The sequence below is a fragment of the Glandiceps talaboti genome, chromosome 5 (genome assembly GCF_964340395.1).
Source record: "Glandiceps talaboti chromosome 5, keGlaTala1.1, whole genome shotgun sequence".
Lineage (NCBI taxonomy): Eukaryota > Metazoa > Hemichordata > Enteropneusta > Spengelidae > Glandiceps > Glandiceps talaboti.
Window position 1 is genome coordinate 9,173,334 of NC_135553.1, and position 21,673 is coordinate 9,195,006.

The 21,673-nt window shown below is 35.4% G+C and overlaps 2 protein-coding genes across 2 annotated transcripts in view; one reads left to right on the forward strand and one right to left on the reverse strand.

The window, feature by feature from the left end:
- The first annotated feature begins 467 nt into the window (after nt 1-467).
- LOC144435187 (ATP synthase peripheral stalk subunit d, mitochondrial-like) lies at nt 468-5,616 on the forward strand. Its single transcript, XM_078123760.1, has 5 exons — nt 468-635; nt 1,874-1,970; nt 2,961-3,032; nt 3,617-3,679; nt 5,270-5,616. Exons 1-5 carry the CDS (start codon nt 514-516, stop codon nt 5,396-5,398), a joined length of 483 nt encoding a protein of 160 aa, XP_077979886.1. The 5' UTR covers nt 468-513; the 3' UTR covers nt 5,399-5,616.
- Nucleotides 5,617-6,962: 1,346 nt separating this feature from the next.
- The window catches only part of LOC144435008 (TATA element modulatory factor-like), a 29,479-nt gene continuing 14,768 nt past the window's right edge, over nt 6,963-21,673 (reverse strand). Inside the window, exons 7-18 of the mRNA XM_078123542.1 lie at nt 21,127-21,294; nt 20,473-20,558; nt 19,704-19,830; nt 18,990-19,146; nt 18,434-18,581; nt 17,644-17,938; nt 15,620-15,782; nt 14,198-14,335; nt 13,591-13,731; nt 12,580-12,705; nt 11,248-11,358; nt 6,963-10,629 (exon numbers count right to left, since the gene is read on the reverse strand). Coding sequence (XP_077979668.1) covers nt 10,603-10,629; nt 11,248-11,358; nt 12,580-12,705; nt 13,591-13,731; nt 14,198-14,335; nt 15,620-15,782; nt 17,644-17,938; nt 18,434-18,581; nt 18,990-19,146; nt 19,704-19,830; nt 20,473-20,558; nt 21,127-21,294 — 1,687 coding nt within the window. The 3' untranslated portion in view covers nt 6,963-10,602. The remainder of the gene's footprint in view (nt 10,630-11,247; nt 11,359-12,579; nt 12,706-13,590; nt 13,732-14,197; nt 14,336-15,619; nt 15,783-17,643; nt 17,939-18,433; nt 18,582-18,989; nt 19,147-19,703; nt 19,831-20,472; nt 20,559-21,126; nt 21,295-21,673) is intronic.

Consider the following 21,673-nt stretch of genomic DNA (forward strand, 5'->3'; position numbering starts at 1 on the left):
CAAAGCATATTGTGATTCAGCATGAAAAAAATCACTCTCAAAAGAATTGGCCATAGTCGTAAAATAATTGAAATTGAATGTATTCACGGAACATTCACTTATTACATGTATTAAGTTCGAATGATACGTAATTTTGAAGTTTGCGAGAGATTATGCATGAGGATTTGTCCTTGTGGAAAGCGCCACCAAGCGGTGTTATTTTCTCACCTCATTATGTACCCCTGATGTACCTTTTAGTATTCCCACAATTCTGTGATTGCAATAGTTCTCTCTTGTTCAAAACTTTTTGACTATTGCATATACACAAATATATTTCTTCTCGTTAGAGAGTAAAGTAACTTTATTAATACAGCAAGTCAAACTGTATGAACCACATGTGACTGGGACCATCAGTGATACCATCAGTGCCTTTTGGCAAGGGGATTGTGGGATATATAAGTGAGAAACAAGAATAAGGTAAACCTGTACTCCGCCATCTTTGCTCGTAGACGAGGCACTGAACCGAAAGAAGTCATGGCAGGCCGAAGGGTAGGCCAAAAAGCAGTAGATTGGGCTCTTTTTGCAGAAAGAGTTCCCCCAAATCAACGATCCCAGTTTATAGCATTGAAAGGAAAATCAGACGCAATAAAAGCCAGGTAAGTATCGGATGAACTATCGCTTGTAGTTTACGACCTCAATAGTCACTGCAGTTTGCTTCAAGCTTCACATTGCAGAGGCACTGTTGCAGTGTACTTCGTCCTTATTTGCTACCAGCTTGTTAGGTCTGAAGTGGATAAGGAAATGTGGCACAGTTTTACTTATAAATGATATATTCGTGTTCAAGTATGATCAGTTAAATTCCGATAATTCGATAACCGTCATATCAAGCCGGCGTAATTTACATATCTGTGACGTAAGCCATGCCCTCAATCCGTCATAATCTAACGGCAATATTTCGTCTGCAATACTATTAAATGTGGCTGTTTTGTGTATACCTCCAAATAGTACAACTGATAAGTGTATGCAATCTGCATCTTGTATTCTCTCTACTGGCAGTGCCAAAATTGTTATACTGATTTCCCCAAAACAGTGTTTAAAAATATGTTAAGAATTGGTCGTCTGTAGGCATGGGACTCCTGTTAATTTCGAGCCCTGTCCATGGATGTCTCACTAGTGCATCTGTGTTATTACTGGCGTGGAATTCGAAGGGTTTTCCTTCATAGTTAACTTGCCATGTACAGAGTGTTTAAATCTTATCAGTCTTGCATTGTCGAACTACATGTAACATGGAAAGAATGAAGTACATGTACACACATTGATTGACATTTATGAGCAAGTAAAGTTGTATTACAGTAACAAACAGGTACATTTAAGCTAAAAACCATTGCGAGAGAGATGCAGGCATGATGTGTTAGTTTGCTGGTCATAACTGAAAAGACAGTCTCAGGATAGGATTTATTCAGACTCAGTCTTTTTACCTGAGATCTCCACTCTACTTCAGAGATGTGAAGTCATGGCGTTTAACGGTTTATACACGTGGGACTCTAAAATATTGTGTGAACATTGCGACAAAAATCCCTTAAGAAAGCCAGAGAACTTTGGTCGAAAGCTACATTTTATTGAAAAATGTCTGTTCAGTTAGAACCAGTACAAAGTTTTAGTTTATTTCAAAGTATATCATTTACACAGATGAGTTTGCATCAAGTTAATACATGTAATGTTACACTTCCCTAATTACTGTAAACACTAGCAAAACTCGATAAGACTTTGAATTAACTCAACAGCATGTACATGTAACAGTTTTATTTTTTCTCTTCACACTTGGCAACTACTACTTGTATGTATTTTAATGTTTTACAAAATCTAATTTTCTCCTCCTTTTCCATCAATTCAGGTTTACCACAATCCCAGAAAAGCCAACCGCCATTGACTGGAACTTCTACAAACAAAGAGTTCCAATTGCTGGCCTTGTAGACCAGTTTGAAAAGGCTGTAAGTTTTGCTACACCAAGTCTTTTTTTTTTTTTAAAGAGTCACAGAATCGTTTATGTAATCACTATATTGAAAAACAAAAAATGTGTGAAAGCTAGGTGTACAGTAAGCTGTAATCACAGACTATCATGTGAACATCCAGTTTTCATATGAACACAGAGGAGTTGTAGGCATCTTGTTTTGCCCAACTTGTAGATATTTGTATGCAAATAAATACCTCCTCCCTCCCTGTAGAGAGGATTAAAATGAATGATCTCCCAACCAAATCGTACCACCAACTGTAAATCAAGTTTCTAACCTCACCCCACATACAGTTTACCACCACTTAACCGCCAAAATTCTCAGTACTCAGATCATTTATTTAAATTCATCTATAGTTTTACAGCCAAAATATTGATTGTGTTTACTCTTGAAATACTGCAAGTCTATTTCTGTACTGAAGGGTACATGTAGATGTCTTTCACTCCTAGCTTGTATTTGCTTATAGTCAGGTCTATGAGCCACAATTTATCAGTTGGCTGTAGTGGGAAGGGTCAGTTATTACAATATTTGTTTGACTGTCACCCAACTATTCCAGCGTAATGGAAGGAAATTGACAGCTTTCACTATCTAAGTGAGTGTATAATGTTGTTTCAAGTGAAGCAACCTGCCAAAGTGTCTGGGTGCCTTCAGAGTCATTTATGCCAATAAGCACAAACTAGGGCAGGTATAGTGTGATATTGCACTTACTCTATGCACTAACACTCACTATTAGTAGTTAGCCAGAGGATTCTAATCTTGTGTTTGGTGGGACAATATCATAACAGAATTAAAATTATTTGATAAATAAAGGTTTATGCCACTGTTTAAATGCTATAACTTGAAGTAGATGGATACATAATATATCATCAATCATCACTACCATGTAAGTTCTAGATAAAACTAAGTTTTGATTTCTCTGCAATACAGTTTCAATTTACCCTAATACAGCTAATTCATGTACTTTTCTAGTATGGCAATGTGAAGGTCCCCTACCCACAAGACACAGTAAGTGCCAGTGTAGAAGAACAACGTAAACAAATGGTAAGTGAAACTATGGATACAAAATATTGCCACGCAGAAAATTTCTGCAAATACTCCTGTATGTTGGCAAGCATCTCATTGGCATCCATCAGGGGTATACTACAATGGACTGACATCATGAGATAACAGCAAACTATTTTTGGATTGTGTTCAATTACAGTGTTTCTTGCTGAGGAGAAAAGTTATTTTGTTGTGATGCAATATCATACCAAATAAAACATAACTTGTAGTATCATTTCTGAATAGTTTTCATCATTCAGCCATACAATACTTGTGCCATTGCCACTACTTTGTAGTACTTATCTAGGACCTCTGTAATTAATGGTTTCCCTGGCTAAACAGAAATCACAGGCGAAGAAAAAGTATTGGGAAATAGTTTATGTCAATGATAATGATCCAAAGTATACATTGATGATTGATAAAATCTTTATTTTGGACTCTGAATATTTCCATAGTGTACTCTTTTTTTTTTACTCTAAGTAAGGTACTATCATCACTTACATCTTTTAAGTTATTGATCTGATTATCGGCTACAAAATCTAATCTAAAATCCAATCTAAATCTATGCTGTGTTTCTCTTACAGGATCAGGTTGCAGCTGATTTCAAGAAAGAATCTGATGGCCGTATTGCAGGCTACCAGAAACATGTAAGTGTGAGGTTCACTGTATATACATTTAGACAAAGTGTAGCAAGAAACTGCAATTGAAGTGTAGTATGTGCAGTTTCTTTTTGGTTTCAGCGTGGTAGTATCAAACAGCCCATGAGCACAAACCTGCAACAGGCTGTAGATGTTGGTCAAGATTGGACATAGTGCCATACTATCATGAACAGTTTCAGGGTAGAAATCAAGTTAGATTGGCAGATATGTTGTGAACACTCCTGTAATAACACACATTACTTGTCTAGCTAATAGTTAGCTGGAGGACCAACAACGATGAATATGTCAGTCGAAATCCTGGTGAAATGACAAGTATCTTGTAGTAAGTTGTAGTTTGTTTCCCCAAAACTGTTCCTAAGGTGAAATCACAAGTAACTTGTAATGTGTTACCCCAAACTTGTTCCTAAGGTGAAATGGCCCACAATTTGTCATTTGTTACCCCAAAACTGTTCCTATGGCGAAATGGCCAACAGTTTGGTCATTTGTTACCCCAAAACAGTTACTAATGTGAAATGAACAGCAACTTGCAAATTGGTTCCATGGAACATTGTACTAACTTTGAAAATGGCTTGTAATCAGTTCCTACTGTATATGATACATACATTGTGTGTAATACTGCCAAGACATTTAAAGTGAAAACAGATTCACGAAATGAAACCTCCATTCTTACCCCGCCTTTATCCTATATAATGTCGGAATTTAAGTGGAGGAATAGCATACATCTATGAGTGTATTCCGTGTAGTAATGATACATGCAGCTATATGGGTTACTCTCATAGAGACACACATGTAGGTAAATACTTGTAATCTGATGAACTAGTCAATCTGATATCATAGAGTAACTATATTACCGATACATTTATATGTCCATTTGATCAAGGTTTCAGTATTAGCTTATGCATATCCATGTACCTTATGAATTCACAATATGTAGTAAAAACTTTGATCTTAAAATTTATGTCATGAAGTGCATATGTTTCTTTTATTTATCAGTATGGAGTTGGCATTGATCAGAATTTAGGCGGAAGTGACAAATGGACCTTCCTATGCAACTTCTGTTAAACCATAGACCCTCCACCCACAGTCCTGTGGGTGGAGAATCTATGTGGGTGGAGGGTCTATGTGGGTGGAGGGTCTATGGTTAAACATACTGTCAAACTCTTTCTATTTTCATTGCAAGTGTTTAATACTAGTAGTACAAGCATTCAACAATATTTTCAACGGAAGTTATCTTGTAAGGCCTGTACATTGTACGTCACTTCTGCCTAAGTTCAGATCGATGCCAACCCCATACTGATAAGTGAAAATGAATGAAATGAACCCTTTTTACCTCATTTAACATCAATGGTTTTATAAAACAGTGAATTCACAAGGCATCCTTCCCCCTTAAATCCAGCAAATGGTACTGCTGACATCCAGAACAAAAAGTATGGTCGTCAGTTATCAGCCTTGTAAAGCAGTTATCTAAATGATCATTGATATGGAAAACATTTTACTCTTGAGTGTTGTCCAACCTGCTCTACCACAATTATTGCAAGGTCAACATCTTAAACATCTCTTCTTTCTTTTCTGCTACAGCTCGATAGGTTAGTTAACATGATTCCATTTGAAGACATGACCAAGGAAGAGTTTGCCGAAGCTTACCCAGAAACCCTAGAAGAGAGAAAGAAGTATCCATACTGGCCTCACTACCCTTACTGGCAGTAAAAAAAGATGGTGCTATGTCCTGCAGTGTACTCCTACCTGTAGGAGAGTTGTGTGTGTGTCCATAGAGTTACAAAGTCTTTGTTTTTGGATTTCTGGTGAAACTTCTGTTTTGCAGTTAATAACAAATTCTAGTTTGTGTGTTAACACCGTCATACCTCCAGTAACACAACCAACTGAAATGGAGTTTATGCCGGGTGGCATTGTAATATAAATTATACACAGTTTAATAAATCAATTTCGTAATTGACTTCTGTGTTGTGTGGTTTATTTCACAAGAAAACACAATTTGGCTGAATAATTAGATATTATTCCCCAATATTTTTCTTCGTTCAGCCAAGGAAAATACAAGTGACCTCAGGGGCTTTGTCACTATGAGTCGCTAAATTGGCATTTTCCGGCTAAATGAAGAAAAATATTTGAGAATAACAATTATACCAGCACCAGTAATATCAAAGAAAAATGGCAATTTTGAATGTTTTGACTCATATTTCGAACACAGCAGAACCAGTGACAAAGACACATGTTGTTGTGACGTAGGACCAGGGTATAAATTCCCTATTTTTTGTTCAACTTGGCTTGTGCATGGTAGAGTGATATAATATATTACAAGTGTATAAATTTTGCACCATCACAATGGTCATTTGGCAATTTTATTCCACAAAGGACTCTTTCTGGACCCATAACCCAGTTCTTGGAGCACAACCATGTCATAGCAAAGATAACTAGAAACAGTCTGTGACTCCAAATGGGATGCATTTCTAAGAATTACACCAAAGACACAAACTAAAACTATTATTGTTGCATAATGGTAATAGCAATACCTTTGTGATTCAGATGTAATCAACACTGGAAGTTTTCAAAATTGTACATTGGAAGATGACAGAAATAAATCACAATTATGGTTTCAATTTCCCAGAGACTGATCCATTCTTGAGGTTAAATATGCCATATTCTGGTTACTAAAGGTCTGATAATTGTGCATGAAAGGATTGCAAGAGGGCGCCCCATATGTGACGCAGTAACATTTGATCATGGCACTGATAATACATATGTATGAACAAAATGTGTGCTAAAGAAATGTCTTTTAATAGACTATTACAATAGTAGTTAGGCATTTTCTGATTACTGGTAGACAGAACAACATGGAAAATGACTTTTGTGTCTGCTGTCTTTACACTCAACTATTCTGGCCTCACATCCTGCCTCAATACAGCTTGAAAACAGCACTCCAAGTGGCCAAACCATGAAATCTTTTATCTTGATAATTTGAATATGGCGTATTTGTCACCACTTACAATAAGAGATGCCAACCGGTATACTGTGTGTATTTTAATCAATCCATTGGTAGATTATGTCAATATGTTCCAATATCGGTAATAATTTTAGTTTGTGTTTGTTTTAGTAGGTCAAACCATGTAACCCAAACTTACAAAGTAATAACCTCTAACATCACAGAAAGTCGAAGAAGGTATAACAGTTGTATTAATGTTAAGTAACAGATAAAACTTGTAAAAAAAACCACAAGAAGTCATTCCATGTTTATCAGTATCCTTACTGTTTATTTTCCTTTCCCTCTTACAATATTTACACACAAATTGTCTAGATCCAGAAAAGTGAACCATACATGACACCTAGTGAGGCAAAAATGCCTTGCTCCTAAAGCGTTTACCATGAATCACTATAATTGCAAATACCCACCCACCCCCACCCCCCACAGCTTATAAATCACATACCCTCATCTATATCACAGACCACACTTTGCAAGTCAGCTAAAACATGCCAACATCTTTGCAGAATACAGATATAAAATAAGGAATACAATGGCTACTTGTTACTCTATCAAATGATCTACTGAAAGTTATCATTTGATTGCAAGTGTATCCCCCCTTCCACAACCTGTGTTTGAATTATTGTAATATGACATGTAAGAGTACAAAGAATTACAGTAATACATGCATGACATGCGTTGGAAGAAAACATTCAATGGTTACGGTAGATGTGATAAATATTGTAGTCCTGTGTGTGTGTGTATGCAAATTGCGCCTCTGTTCCTACAATACATAGTGTATGTGTGTGTGATATATATTGTAGTCCTGTGTGTGTGCGAGTGTGTGCAAATTGCATCTCTGTTCCTACAATACTGTGTGTGATACATAGTGCATGCGTGCGTGTGTGTGTGTGCATGTGTGTGTGTGCATGTGTGTGTGTGTGTATCTGTTCTCACAATACACACTTCCCAGAGAGACCCATTTTCTCTTTTTTCTAATATCCACTGGATGCAAAGAGAACTTTTCTATTAATTTCAAATCAGAAATACAACCCATACTATGTTCCATGATATAAAGTTCTATGTAAAAGCTTCTACATTTCCAAATGTGCTTCTTTCAAGTTTGCAGAGAAGCTCTTGGCCTTACTTTTCAGTGTTAAAGTGAAAGACAATCACTACAAACACTACTTGATAGACAGGTCTGAAATACAATATCATGACATACTCCCACAGATGATTGTAGGTTTACACTAATTAGCACCAGTAAGAAATGAAACTCAAAGAAACAGAGCAATTAAGTAGTTGTCCAAAATAATTTCACCTTAATTTTTTGTACAAGTAACCACCTCACTTTTGTGACTGCTCATTGTTTACATTTCAGGAATTCTGACTATTTCAGATGACTATTTTATTTACAATGATTCTACTTTCACTGAATTTTCTCAGTTACGCAAAAAGTCAGTCATTTCAAACTGTTTATGCTTATATATATAGTTTGCACTAAACCCTGCTTGCACCAGCATGATATGATACACAATGTAATACATCCCTAGTTTGTACGATACACTGTGTCAGAGTGCTATAAAGTGACCCAAACTTGTTCAACATTGCAGCATACACATCGTAGAATTTACAGTCGTATGTATGAATGGAGAGCTGTTATACCAAAGAGAGACATCAACGCTGAATAACTATATTTGTAATTCATTGCGTGATCAAGGTCCGTAGTAGACAGATCAAAACGTCGCATTCGTTTCCAATTTATCGTTCCACAAGTAACTATATTGTACTGTCCAGTTATACCAAATATTTGAGCCAACAGTGCCCAAGCTTGAATAAAAAAACGTGCTCATGTATTCAAAGGTGAGTATTCCACAATGTATTAATATAAAGGTTAAAGGTTAAATGTCATACAAAGAGTCAACCTGACCACGCTTCACATACATTTCTACCAAGGAAATGTAAAGAGAAAAGTGGATTCAACCTTCATGACAGTCCCCAGTAAAGTCACATTGTCTTTACAAATAAAGTTTACGGTAGTGGCATTTTAAACTCAAATTTGTAGAATTGCTAGATTGAATTATTTGCATATAATTTTACAGAATTCTATATACCCTGAAAAAGAAAACATTAACTACTTCTCTCCCAACTTTTCAAAACACTAAATGTTACGTTTGTGCTGTAAGCTTGGATACACAAAAATCTATATTTTTTTTTCTCTCTGAGGTTTCAGAACATTCACTTCATGCATCCTTTACCAAACTACTGAGAAGTCCTAAAAAGATTTGTTATTTTGTATACACTGAAAATATGTCTTAGTTTCTTAGAATATGATTAAGTCATCAAATGTACATCAGATGAATTTGATTCTAGTAGTTTACAGCCACTGTCTGTCCTCTTAGAAAGGTATTGCACTTTTTTGAAAACAAGAAAGCTATTTAATGAAGATTCTTTTCACAAATCCACATCATGTGTTCAACTCTAATCCTACAAAGGTACAGAACGACTGTATAAATATGGAATATATTACATACACCATAATGGTTTGTTCATCAAAATGCAGACAGAGAACTACAGATGGCAGACATTAAAGGGGTACAGGCTGTAACTTTATGCTCAATAGTGGTTATTTTTGCTACATTTTGAAATATCCCCATATTATACCAACCTCTAAATTATGTTGAGTTGTGTCTCTCAATCCATAGAGCTCTCACTGTGTATACAGATATGATACAAAAATTATGTAATATTTTGGTTACCAAAAAATTCTAAATAGGTCTCATTTAAACCTTTTTGCGCATATCTAAACACCTGTAGCACGCTATGACAACTTAGATTTGGTTTGAAATAAGTTTGTGTGTGTATTATGTATGAATATTTTGTACAATGACAGTTGAAAAAAGTCTCCAGTTACAGACTGTGCCCCTTTAATTGAGGATAAAACAACACAATAGTCTATTTGTAGACTCATTTACTACCTTCCAGCATACTGTTTGATTAGAGAGATGTTGAAGGCAGTATAGTAGAATGACAATCATAGTACTGTTATTCAAATAACCTTTATACATCTATGACCTGATATTGATTTAGAACTTTGGAAGTTTTACATATAAAGTGGGAAAGTTTCTACAATGTACAGACTGACTTTGTTTTTGTTATTGCAATATCCCATTGTTACCTATGTAGTGTGTGTGTAGTATCAGACATGCTGATATCAGTCAGTGGTCCTTAGTGGTCATGTGACATTGACTAGCACAGACTGGATTAGACCGGACTGTACTGGACCAAACTGGTGTGAACTATATATTGGACTTAAATCAAACAGAATCATAGAGGACTTGACTTACAATAATCTGTGTGTGGACTATTATTTTTTTTTTTTAAATAATTATTTTTTTAGATGCCTAAAATCTTACAATTTAACTTAGATTCAATACTCTCTTTATATCAGTGTGTGCAGTGAGGTGCCCCTCTTCCATCTATCGTGTACTTTAAATGAACATCATACAAACAAGTCTCTACACCAGTATAGAATACTTCCCACCAAACAAGGGCAGGTCATCCATAATCTAACTAGAGCAGGTCATCCATAATTTAGCAAAGGCAGGTCAACTGTAAGTAATATAAGTGCAGGTCAAATGCCCTTCATACAAATATGTCATCCACAATGAAGCAAAGGCAGGTCATCCATAATGACACAAAGGCAGGTCATCTGTAATTTAACAAGGGTAGGTCATCTGTAATTTAACAAGGGCATATCATTGTCCTCTTTTTAGTACCAGTATGTCCAATTATTGTCTTCTGAGTAGTGCACAAGAGTCCACTTCATCTCCTTCAAAGCCAAGGTCGCCATGATATTCTAACACACTGCAGTGACACCATCAACAATCGAACACCCTTCTAGTCACTAGAGATATAATTGCTATGATGTCTTGATTTATTTACTTTTCAGTAATTCTTCAATCTGACAATAGGAAAAAAAGTACAAAGAGTCAATTCAACCAGTTTATATCCAGTATCCAACTATAGTTGTGACCAATTTGTAAGAAGCCATTTCTGATAAAGAATTCTGGTATTCAAATGGGAAACAATGTACTTAAACATCTCACAAAACATTTTTTGTTATGAATAGCAAGGAAACCATGTTTTCAAAGAATAACACCGTACCTGTACAGGTTGATGATGTTTACAAATAATTCAAAGTAGTTCCGACCATATTACTATAGTGTGACGTCAAAGTATAGTAATATGAAATGCATGGATTTCATATTACTATACTTTGACGTCACACCCTGGGAATATGAATGAGGGTCTATGTACATAAATAATAATACATTTTAGCTCACTCTGAACATAAATAAAAAGGTTTGTGTTTGCATCATCCTTATTTCATCCAGTCCTGTTGATTTATGTTCACAGTGAGATAACATGTATCATTTCATATGCATGCATGCTATCAGTGTCTGTATTTTGATTTATATAATTTGTAACGAAAAACCTTGAGTGTGACGTAAAAAAATATCGTGCTTAATCACTTTAGTTTGGTAGTAAGAAACAGATTTCTTTTGACAGAATACTTTACCTGTTGTCTGTACATTTCTTTCACATCCTGTAAATCTAATTTCAATTCTTCAGCTTCTTCTGCTTTTTCACCATACATCTGAAGCACTGCATTATGTTTGTGTTCCAGAGCCTGCCAAGCAATAGTGAAATCAGTGTTCAAATAAACGTATAACATCTTGGCATTTTGGGTCTCTAGTATTCTGGCAACACTGCCAATTTTGTGGGGCTTTAATACTGTAATTCCAACAGATTACTGTATGATCATTATCATTGAGCTTGGTTTTATTTTGTGATTAATGGATTAAAGGCCCATAATTCAATCCCAGGTTCTTACATTACTTCTGTCTTTATCAGTGGCAACATAAGGACACATCAGATCAACATTTTGATCAGCACAAACTTCTGTAGCTCTCCAAGACAACTGTTTTCTACAACTAAATTTTAATCCTACTCACACCTAAGCCTTTTGAAATTCATAGAACTATGTAGATTACCACTGATAAACTTTTATTGTCATATTTATCATTTATTTTCGCAAATACTCAATATGTAGCACAATTCAAGAAATACACCATTCTATGATATTGCGAGATCAACTCACAGCACCCACTAGCTGGAAACTACAACACATGTGCTGCTAATGAAATGACTTTCTGTTGAAATGATCCATGCTTGAAATGATCCACATGTAGACCTATAGAATCTACACTGTGAAGGGAATGACGCCTACATTTTGATCATTAGTACATCAAGACATTATAACTGTAAACTCCTAGTCTGGCAAACTCTTCTCCAACTATCGCAGGAGAGAGACATGTAACTTTCATTATACCCTCCATAAAGGAAGCCATTTTTTTTTTTTTTATATTTATAAGATTTTTATTGGTAACTTCAGTTGTTTACAATATAAGTTGCTCTTGTTTTACATAATAAGATGGTGTATTGTTATCCATTTGTTACAGTGCCTTTCAAGTTTGTCTTTGTTAACAGCTATAATATACTCACAGTGATAATTGTATTTCACATGGTTCAAGTATAGTGCAAAGTGCGGTTTCAAGTTTTTCATCTTCATAGAGTAAATGTGTCTCTTGGCCAACAGAAGCAAGTGGTTATACAGATTTGTGAAAGTTATGTTTCCAATATCTCACTGAGGGAGGGCAGGTCGAATAGAGTAAAGAAATTCTTGAAACAATTTAAAAAATCTTGCCAAAACTTTTGAGTTTCATTACATGAGTGGAATAAGTGCCTTAAAGTTTCATCATCTCTTTCACAAAAAATGCAAGCTGGAGAGAAACCATTCTTATATTACAAATTCTACAGCATTGATCTGTATCTGTAATTGCCACTCTACCTGTAGTCTTCTTTGCATTTCTGGTATTTGTTCCACTTTATCTTCAAGTATTTCATTTCTATTGGACAAATTAACTAGCTCCTCTGCCATGGCAGTTCTTGTTCTTTCAAGTTGAGTAATCTCCACCTAAAATTAAAAATAGGTTTATTTATGAGTCTGGTCTAACGGTATTTTCATACATATTCGTAATTCTGTATCAAATCACACACATTATGCTGAGCAATACTGACCTATGAAAGATTATAATGAATCATTTTCATACAGTCTTCCGTGATTGGCTCAGATTGTGTCACATGGTATGGACAAGTGACCCATAGTGACCTCAATTTACATACAGAGGGTACTATTCTTTTTATAGTTTCCCTAGGGCACTATTAATGTAGCACAGGAGTACAACCATTGATTTACTTTGACTATGGGAAGACTATGAGCCTGAGAATGTAATGTGTTGAAAGATATCATTTCTGATTAGCAACAATCTACTATCTCCAACAGGTAAATTTGATTTATAACATTCTTATCTCTTTCAGCAATTGCTTTGATTGATTGATTGATTGATTGATTGATTGATTGATTGATTGATTGATTGATTGATTGATTGATTGATTGATTGATTGATTGATTGATTGACAAAAATATTCAGGGGTCATGTTATTGTATTGGCAGTAGTATGTGCTGTATCAAGTGCCTTTTTTGTAATAATTTTATTGCATACAGCCACACCCCCTTTCTTATTTTAGTTTCATTTCAGTTTTAATGACCAGACCAATTCTACTGTATATCTGTTGTATTTTGCTTCAGTGACCCTGGAATGCCAATCTATCTTATGACATGCTTTTTGTTCCAGCTATCTTGTTCAAACCCTGGAATTTCAATTCGAACTGTGACATGTTTTGTGCAACTTTGGTCTGAGCAAGTGTAATTAGAACTTTCCCCAGTTATCTCAGACTCAAGACGGTATCATTTATAGTAACAGTACTGACAAGTTCTATGATGGAGTACATTACTCACCTGTAGCTGTACTATTTCACCATCTCTCTGCTTCACTTGTGACTGTAGACTTTCTATAATGGCAGTAGCAGATCCTGACATGACGTTTTCATACATACTACCTGTCATGCTGGCTGACATACTCTGTTCTAGAATCTCACCCTATGATAAAAACACAACATAATTGAGAGGTGAAAACACCTGAAAAATCCCAAAAACTAGAACAATTAAAATATGTGTCTGCAATATTTCAGTTACCAGGCATTGGTGATTTGGAACAATCTCAATATTACTGGGTGTTTGTGGGTAATAAAATCTACCTGAGTCAATGGTAGTAATATTACTGGGTGTTTGTGGGTAATTACACCTACCTGAGTCAATGGTGGTAATATTACTGGGTGTTTGTGGGTAATTAAACCCTACCTGAGTCAATGGTGGTAATATTACTGGGTGTTTGTGGGTAATTACACCTACCTGAGTCAATGGTAGTAATATTACTGGGTGTTTGTGGGTAATTACACCTACCTGAGTCAATGGTGGTAATATTACTGGGTGTTTGTGGGTAATTAAACCCTACCTGAGTCAATGGTAGTAATATTACTGGGTGTTTGTGGGTAATTACACCTACCTGAGTCAATGGTGGTAATATTGGAGTAGAGGTCAGAGGTTCACTTGTAAAACTGGCTGATCTTGATAATGTAGGGGTTTCAGGTTGGCTGTTAACTTTCAAGTGAACACTCGTACTCAGTTCCTCCATCTTCTTCTCCTGTGAAAGAAAACCAATTATGACTGTGGTAAAACCATAAAATATACAGGGTTTTGTCAGTAACAGTGTGTAGTGCAGGTTCATATCAAGTCCTTGATACATCAAATTCAGCATTTTATTTTTAAAAATCCTACTTAAAAGCAACGTAGCAGTAGCAAAAACTCTTGGTCAAAGTGAACTGATTCCTACATTGGAAATTATAATAATTATGTGTACAGCTTAGTTCCATTGTTGCCATTAGTCAAGTATTCAGCAACCCATCACCTTAAACCATTAGATTTTTGTAAGGCTAAGAAATGCATTGTTTGTGAACGTGTAGGAGAAGTACTGTATTATCTCTTCCTTTCATGAATTGTACAAGAAACATTTTCGATAAGTTGCAAATGTGGGTTGACAGTGTACACAAGCACTCAGTGACTAGTTAAAGGCAAAGATTCAGTAATCTCAGACAGGTACAAGTCCAACAGTCAAGATTAGTTTTTACTGTACATGTGTCACTTTGTGAACAACAAGGAAAAATACCAAGATATCTCTTACTTTGCTGAATTGTACAAGAAACATCTTTGAAGAGTTGAAAAATGGTAGTTGAAAGAAGATAGAGAGGTTGCAGGGTTCCAAGTTAGTATTTGGCGACAAAGATTCAGCAATCTCAGACACACAACAGTCTCCCTGGTAAAGATTAGCTGCCAATATCACGTCTCAGTTCTTGACAATTTCAAGTCAGTTTGATGAGTGACTGTACTCATCAGGTAAACATGTGCATGACTAATTTTGTACACATTTTCACACCCCTCAAATACAACAAAGATTATTCAAATTACACATGTTTTACTAATTTGACAAAATATTTCCTGCTACATTATGTACAAATGCTGTTTGGCTACTCAATGTATGTTTGGTTTGTTATTGGTAAATGCACAGGTGTTGCTGAACTAATATGCTAAGTTCATTACTTTCAGTGTGCTAATATGTAAATTAGCTTCTTGCTAGTAGAACTACAGGTGTCATTCTACTATGGTATGCAGATTTCCTGAAATGGATCAATGTTAAGTGGCTTCTCTTTACAAACACCAGATGTGAAGCAAATTATAGCTCTGCATTATTTCACATTATCAGCACACATGTGGCTAATTTAATTTCTCCACATATTGTTAATATGTAAATTTTTCTTTCTTATTTTCAGAGATCAGCTAATTGTGATAAAGCAGAAGTTATTTTGTCTAATTATGCATATAAATCAATCAGACAATCAATCAATCAATCAATCAATCAATACCTGTTTACCTTATCTTTCAGAGCTTCTTGTGCTAGTAATAATTTCTTCTTTTCTGTATCAACTTTCAGTCTTTCCATTTCGACTTGTTTTTCCAGCAACGCCTTGTCTCTCTCTAGATCCTCTATGGCCTTGGAGTAGGTATGTCTGACTGTGTCTAACTGTACAGCTTCTCTGGATAACACATACAAAAAAACAAAAACATGAAACGTTAACAAATGTGACAGTTTGAGATAGTCATATCCACACACACATTTCATCATATATACTCTATATGTAACTATCATTTACATATCGGAAGCTGCACAACACCATGTCCTCACTACTTACATAAAGTCACTTTTGTCTAGGCTTAACAGACATGAAGAAACGTCCCGAGCTCTGCTAATGAAAGGACGAACTGACAACATATCAGAACCCTAATCGTCATCTACATATTTCAGGACACTGTGTATAATACCATGATCATGCTACAGTAACTTCACTTACATGAACGGAGATCTGTCTGTGATTGCAGCGAAATAGGAAAACATTTTGCGCGCCTTTTTTCATGAAATGATTACTGTTGATAAATCCTGCGTTATACAAGTGTATCGGAAAACAAACTGAAGATACATTGATCAACGGCACGTTTTAACACGCATTTACTAAAAAGTCATAAATATCTATTTTGCATATTCCATTATACAACCGTGTCAGACATGTCATGAAACATGCTTTCCTTTGTTAGAATAAATCTGGTATTTCAAAATAAACAGAATGAAATACAACAATAGAATAAGTTGCAAATGTAGTCCACATTATTGGTAGTGGTATAACACGCATTTCAACACTATTGTTCTTGTCTTTATTACACCATACCGCACGAGATCATTCTATTGATAAAAATCATTTCATTTGGATCATACATGTACAGCAAAATTGAAGGGATATTGCACTCAAGGGAGCACTTAATACAACAAACACATAATCTGTCAGTGTTACAATCAGATATAATCCCAATTTTCTTCATTCAGCTAAGGTAAATATGAGTGACCTAAGGAGCCTGTTACTATGTGTCAATAGACAAGTACTGGGTAGTGACAAAACCCTTAGGTCATGAGTATTTTCTGGCTGAAAGAAGAAAAATACTGGGGAATAAATCAAATAATTTCAAATACTTTGATTCATATTTTGAGCACCACAGAACCAATGATGTAGACACACGTTGTTGTGACATAGAATGACTAGCCCATATTTTGTGTTCAAACATGTTCAACCTGGCTTGTTTGTGGTATAATATTGCTCATCAGTAATTTTCCTCTGCTCTTTATGTAACACAGTAATCAATAAATATAACTCTATGAATTTATGAAGGCCATACATTATACATCGGAAATTGCATAAAATCAATTTGCATATAAGTCATGTCAGACACAACCAAAAACCATAAGAAACCCACAACATCCAGAGTACATGTACACTCCAAAATAATATTACCCATAGTAGCAGTGTTCTCCCTTGGTATTCTTCTGACTGTGTGGTTGATTTACATAAATATTTGCATATCATTATCATATATGTCTACACACTTATACCCTGTGCAGACTAAACAGTCTGAGTTTTCAATATTATGCTGACCAAAATTTTGTAACAGTCAACAAATGAATGTTCAAATTCTTATTACCTAAAATGGAATTTTACCACTTGAACAACAATTCGATTCTTTGTTCAACACCATGACTTCCCCTCAACTTGCTACACACATGTATTACTATCCACACATGTGAATATGTCAACCTTGCTCTATTTTGACCCTTAAGTATGATGTAAAGTTCTATTACAGGTACAACAAGAATTATACAAATATACTATAAAAAGAGGCGAACTGACTACTCTTGCTTTATCCAGACTTTATGTGAAAATCTTCAACTACTGTTTTACATTCCCTTTGTCATACTTCAAAAGTATGTAGTAACAAGTCTTCTACTTTGTCGGAGACATAGCCCCCACCTCCAATAATAAATATGTTACTAGTAACAAAGCGATATCTTACCTGTTTTTATATTCCTCCAAAGATTCAATCTTTGTTCTTTCCATCTCCAACATCGCTGACAGTTTGACTTTCTCTTGTCTTAGTAACGTCACCTGTGATTCAAGGGCAGCTAATCTAGAGTTCATTTCAAGTGAATTCTCTGTCACCATCCGTTCCTTCTCTAGGGCTGATGCTAGTTGAGTTTGTGCTTCATTCAATCTCTCTGTCAGACTTCTTTCAATTCTCTCCCAGGAATTAGATTGTGTTGTAAATGTAGACTGTAGGTTCTCTATTTGTCTCAACAAAGGTCTGGTAGCTACAAATTGTCAAAAGTCGAAGAAAAAAAATAAAATTTTACAATTATCGTTTCAGTAATCAAAGAGAAGTGACAAACTCTCCTCTATTTTGACATGTTGGGAATTACTCCCAACTATTTTTTTTATACATAGTACACAAACACAGACACAATTCTACACACTTCCATTCAGGTTTGGGACTGCATGACAGGGCGATGTTGCATACTTGCTTTCATGTCACTGTAGAACTGTCAAGGTTTCTGAGTCAGTCCATAGTCCATCCCAGAGTCACCCACGCCTAGCAATGCATAGCACCTGTAAGTTCCATGTTAGGAATAGTCATGACACAAGTAATTTTTCCAGGAGTGCCCCAATTTGCACTCGTCTTGTCTTTTCTCATATGAACATTTTGCAAGAACTATTGGATATACGATCTAAAATCATTATGTAACTATTACTTTATTAATACAAAAATCAAATCTCATAAACACTTGGTAATCATTGCCTGTACTTACCAGCAGTCACACTTTGACTAAGTTCTTGGTTCCTGTATTCAGCTTCCTGTAATCTTTGTTGTAAATCTCCTATCTCTAGTCTTAGATTGTCTTCTTTCCTGGCATATATCTGTTCTGCTCTACTCAGACTCATTCTAAGGTCATTCACCTGAATGTGAGGAAGGTATACAATTTAAGATTGTGATGATATATATTAACATTACAATCAAAATCATGAAATTTGGATCTTAACAACAGTGCTACATTTGATTGTTAAGCCCAACAAAAATCTGTCTGATGAGAGGAGGGTAAATACCATTCTGATCCAACTCAGCAAACATACACACACATCAGATATCCATCAGATATCCAACAATTTTTTTCTGTAAAAATCACACTTTAGATAAGGTACTATTCTTTTGTGTATACTAATATTGCCAATGTGCAATATAAGTTTTACAAAATATCGTTGACGTTTCTATCTATGTCCTTATACATTAGCTGAATTATTGCACACTGACAAAAAACTAATTACTGAAAGTCTAAAATCTACGCCACAATTTTATGAACCACTCACTTGAACTGCTAAACTGTCCTGTTCATGTCTTGCCTCTTGTTGAGCCCGTTCCAATGCAAATCGGATTTCTTCCTTGGCATTCATCTCAGCACTAAGCTGTGCTTCTTGTATTTTACTCTCTTTACTGGCTATGGTTCTATGAAGTTCAGCTATCTCCCTGTTAAATAACAAAATGAAACATCAACATTGACATAATATATTCACACACAGTGTTTTCATGGAACTTTTTCACACAAGGTCTGCAGAGACACCTTCTGTAGTTGGTGATTACTAGGGACTCAGCGACAACATCTTGGTCTGAGAATGATTTACATGATATCAAGATGCTGATGATCAGAAATTTTAACATAGTTTGACCACCAGGTCACTTTGTCTATATCCTTTTCTTTATCAGGTCAGTAAACCATTGTAATAAACAAGACTGATCTAATATTTCAATGGATATCCTCTAGTCCACATATAAAACTGTGACATCATTACTTGCACAACGAAATCTTGCATTCAGTTCAATTTATGATGATCTAAATTTCTTAGCAATTAAAGGCAAATAATTGTGATAACAAAATATTTTTAAAAAGGCAAACACTAAGTACATTGTACCTTCATTCAGTTGAGCAACGCAATAGAATACATCAGCATTGCATCTCCCCTACCCCATCCCATCCAACCCCTCCCCCATCCCCACCCCCAACCAGTACCATACTTTGTACTTACTTGTAGGATGCATCTAATGCAGACTGCGTACTTCTCACTTTATCCTTTGCATCTTCCAACTCACTGTTCAGTGTATTGATTTGTTTCTCTTGTAACTCTACAGCTACACTTAATTTAGAAATACCGTCTGAAAGACAAGGATAAATGAAAACAACATGTGACATCTATGCCAAGTTGTAGGTGGAATGTCAATATTTGATGCATCTTGGAGTTATGAAAGAGCTGTAGATATAAAATATTCTCATACGTTAGACACTGAGTAACTACTTATAAATCGATTCTTAATTTTAATGCTTAGTGCTGAGGTCAGGGGTCAGACATGATTAGCATAGCTATTTTCTAACTCCTGTTATCCGTTCTGATTGTTTTGCTTCTTATGTATTTACGTTTGTCATGTCTTCTTTTTTTTGATCGGGTAATAAAAGATATTGTATCATATCATATTTAATGAGGTATTATGAACTACCACTAGACTGAAAGATCTGTTGGTGATCTGTTGTTGTGTACACTTCATTAATCACTTCATACAGTATTTAGCTAGTGGGAACATAGCTTGACAAACTAAAGGCATTTTCATAATTATGGGTTCTACGGAGTAATTTCATGATTTCACATCACACAAATTTCACTTTATTGGAGTCAGCAGACATTAGATGAAGAGCACAGGAGCACCATCAGCATTTAATCATTCAGTCTAGAAATATCTGTATCTCAATAATCAAATCCTTCAAAGACAAAATCAAAGAAACACACATCAACATATTCTTACCTTTCTGTTTCTTATCAATGCCCTCCTTTCCATCAAGGACCTCCTTCAAGTGTGTTACTTCAGCTTCTAGGCTATCTAGTTGCTTTCTGAACAAGAACAATAAGAGAATGGAAGAAATTTAAAGTTTCTCATCCTCTGAAAGTCGATTTTGTTCATTTAAAATGGATGGTTTTTCTCATTTCATTTTGTGGGTCATTCCTGCCTAGCAGAGTACCATACAGTCCTACAAGTATAAACTGCTGTGTTTGTAGTGGCTGCACATAAGAAAGCGTGAGTGCAATTCTCACAACTTCTTGAGACTCTGTGAGATTTTCTTATACTACTTTCATGTACTATTTGAGAACATATAAGATTGTCACACCCAATCTAGAATTCTGCTTACTGTATACATAATTGGATATTTCTGCAAATGCCCAGGGCACTGACATTGCCTAAATGTTCACTTTGCCTACTTACAAATCGATAACATTTTCACATGAAATTCATGCGATTGCATTATGTTTTGTACTCTGATATTGAGATGACCAATGAAATTTGACATGATTTCATTCTCATACTTGATATACTAGTATAAGACTACTACACTTACTTCTGATATTTGTTGAGATTTTCAGTGAACCCATACTTGATATATTTGAAGACTACTACACTTACTTCTGAGACTTGATGAGATTTTCACTCTCTTTCTCTTTCACTCTGAGTTTCTTGATGATATTGGAATTCTGTAATTGTTGTTTGGATAACTTCTCACCCTCCTCCATCAAGCCTTCAATCTGTTCATCTTTCTCTTCCAGTAACCTAGCAACCCTGTCTTCATTGGATCTAAATGACAAAGTAGCACAAGTTGTTTAAAATGATAAGCTATACATTCTGTGCACTTCAAAAGAATTTCTACTTGTTTTTTACCAATTTAACTAAGAATCCATGCAATGTGTAATGTGGAAGATTTAAGTTGTGAGAACCACATCAAATTTATCATCAGAAAGATCATAATAACAATGGACATCCCTGCTGTGTGAGACATCTACTTAGCACAGCAAAATACAGCACACAGTATATATCTAGTACAAAACAATACAACACAGCACAGCACAGCACAGTTCAGTAAAGTAAAGCAAATTTCAGTAAACTTAAGCACAGCGAAGCACAGCACAGCACAGCACAGCACAGTGCATTGCAGTAGTGCAGTTCAGTGCAGCAC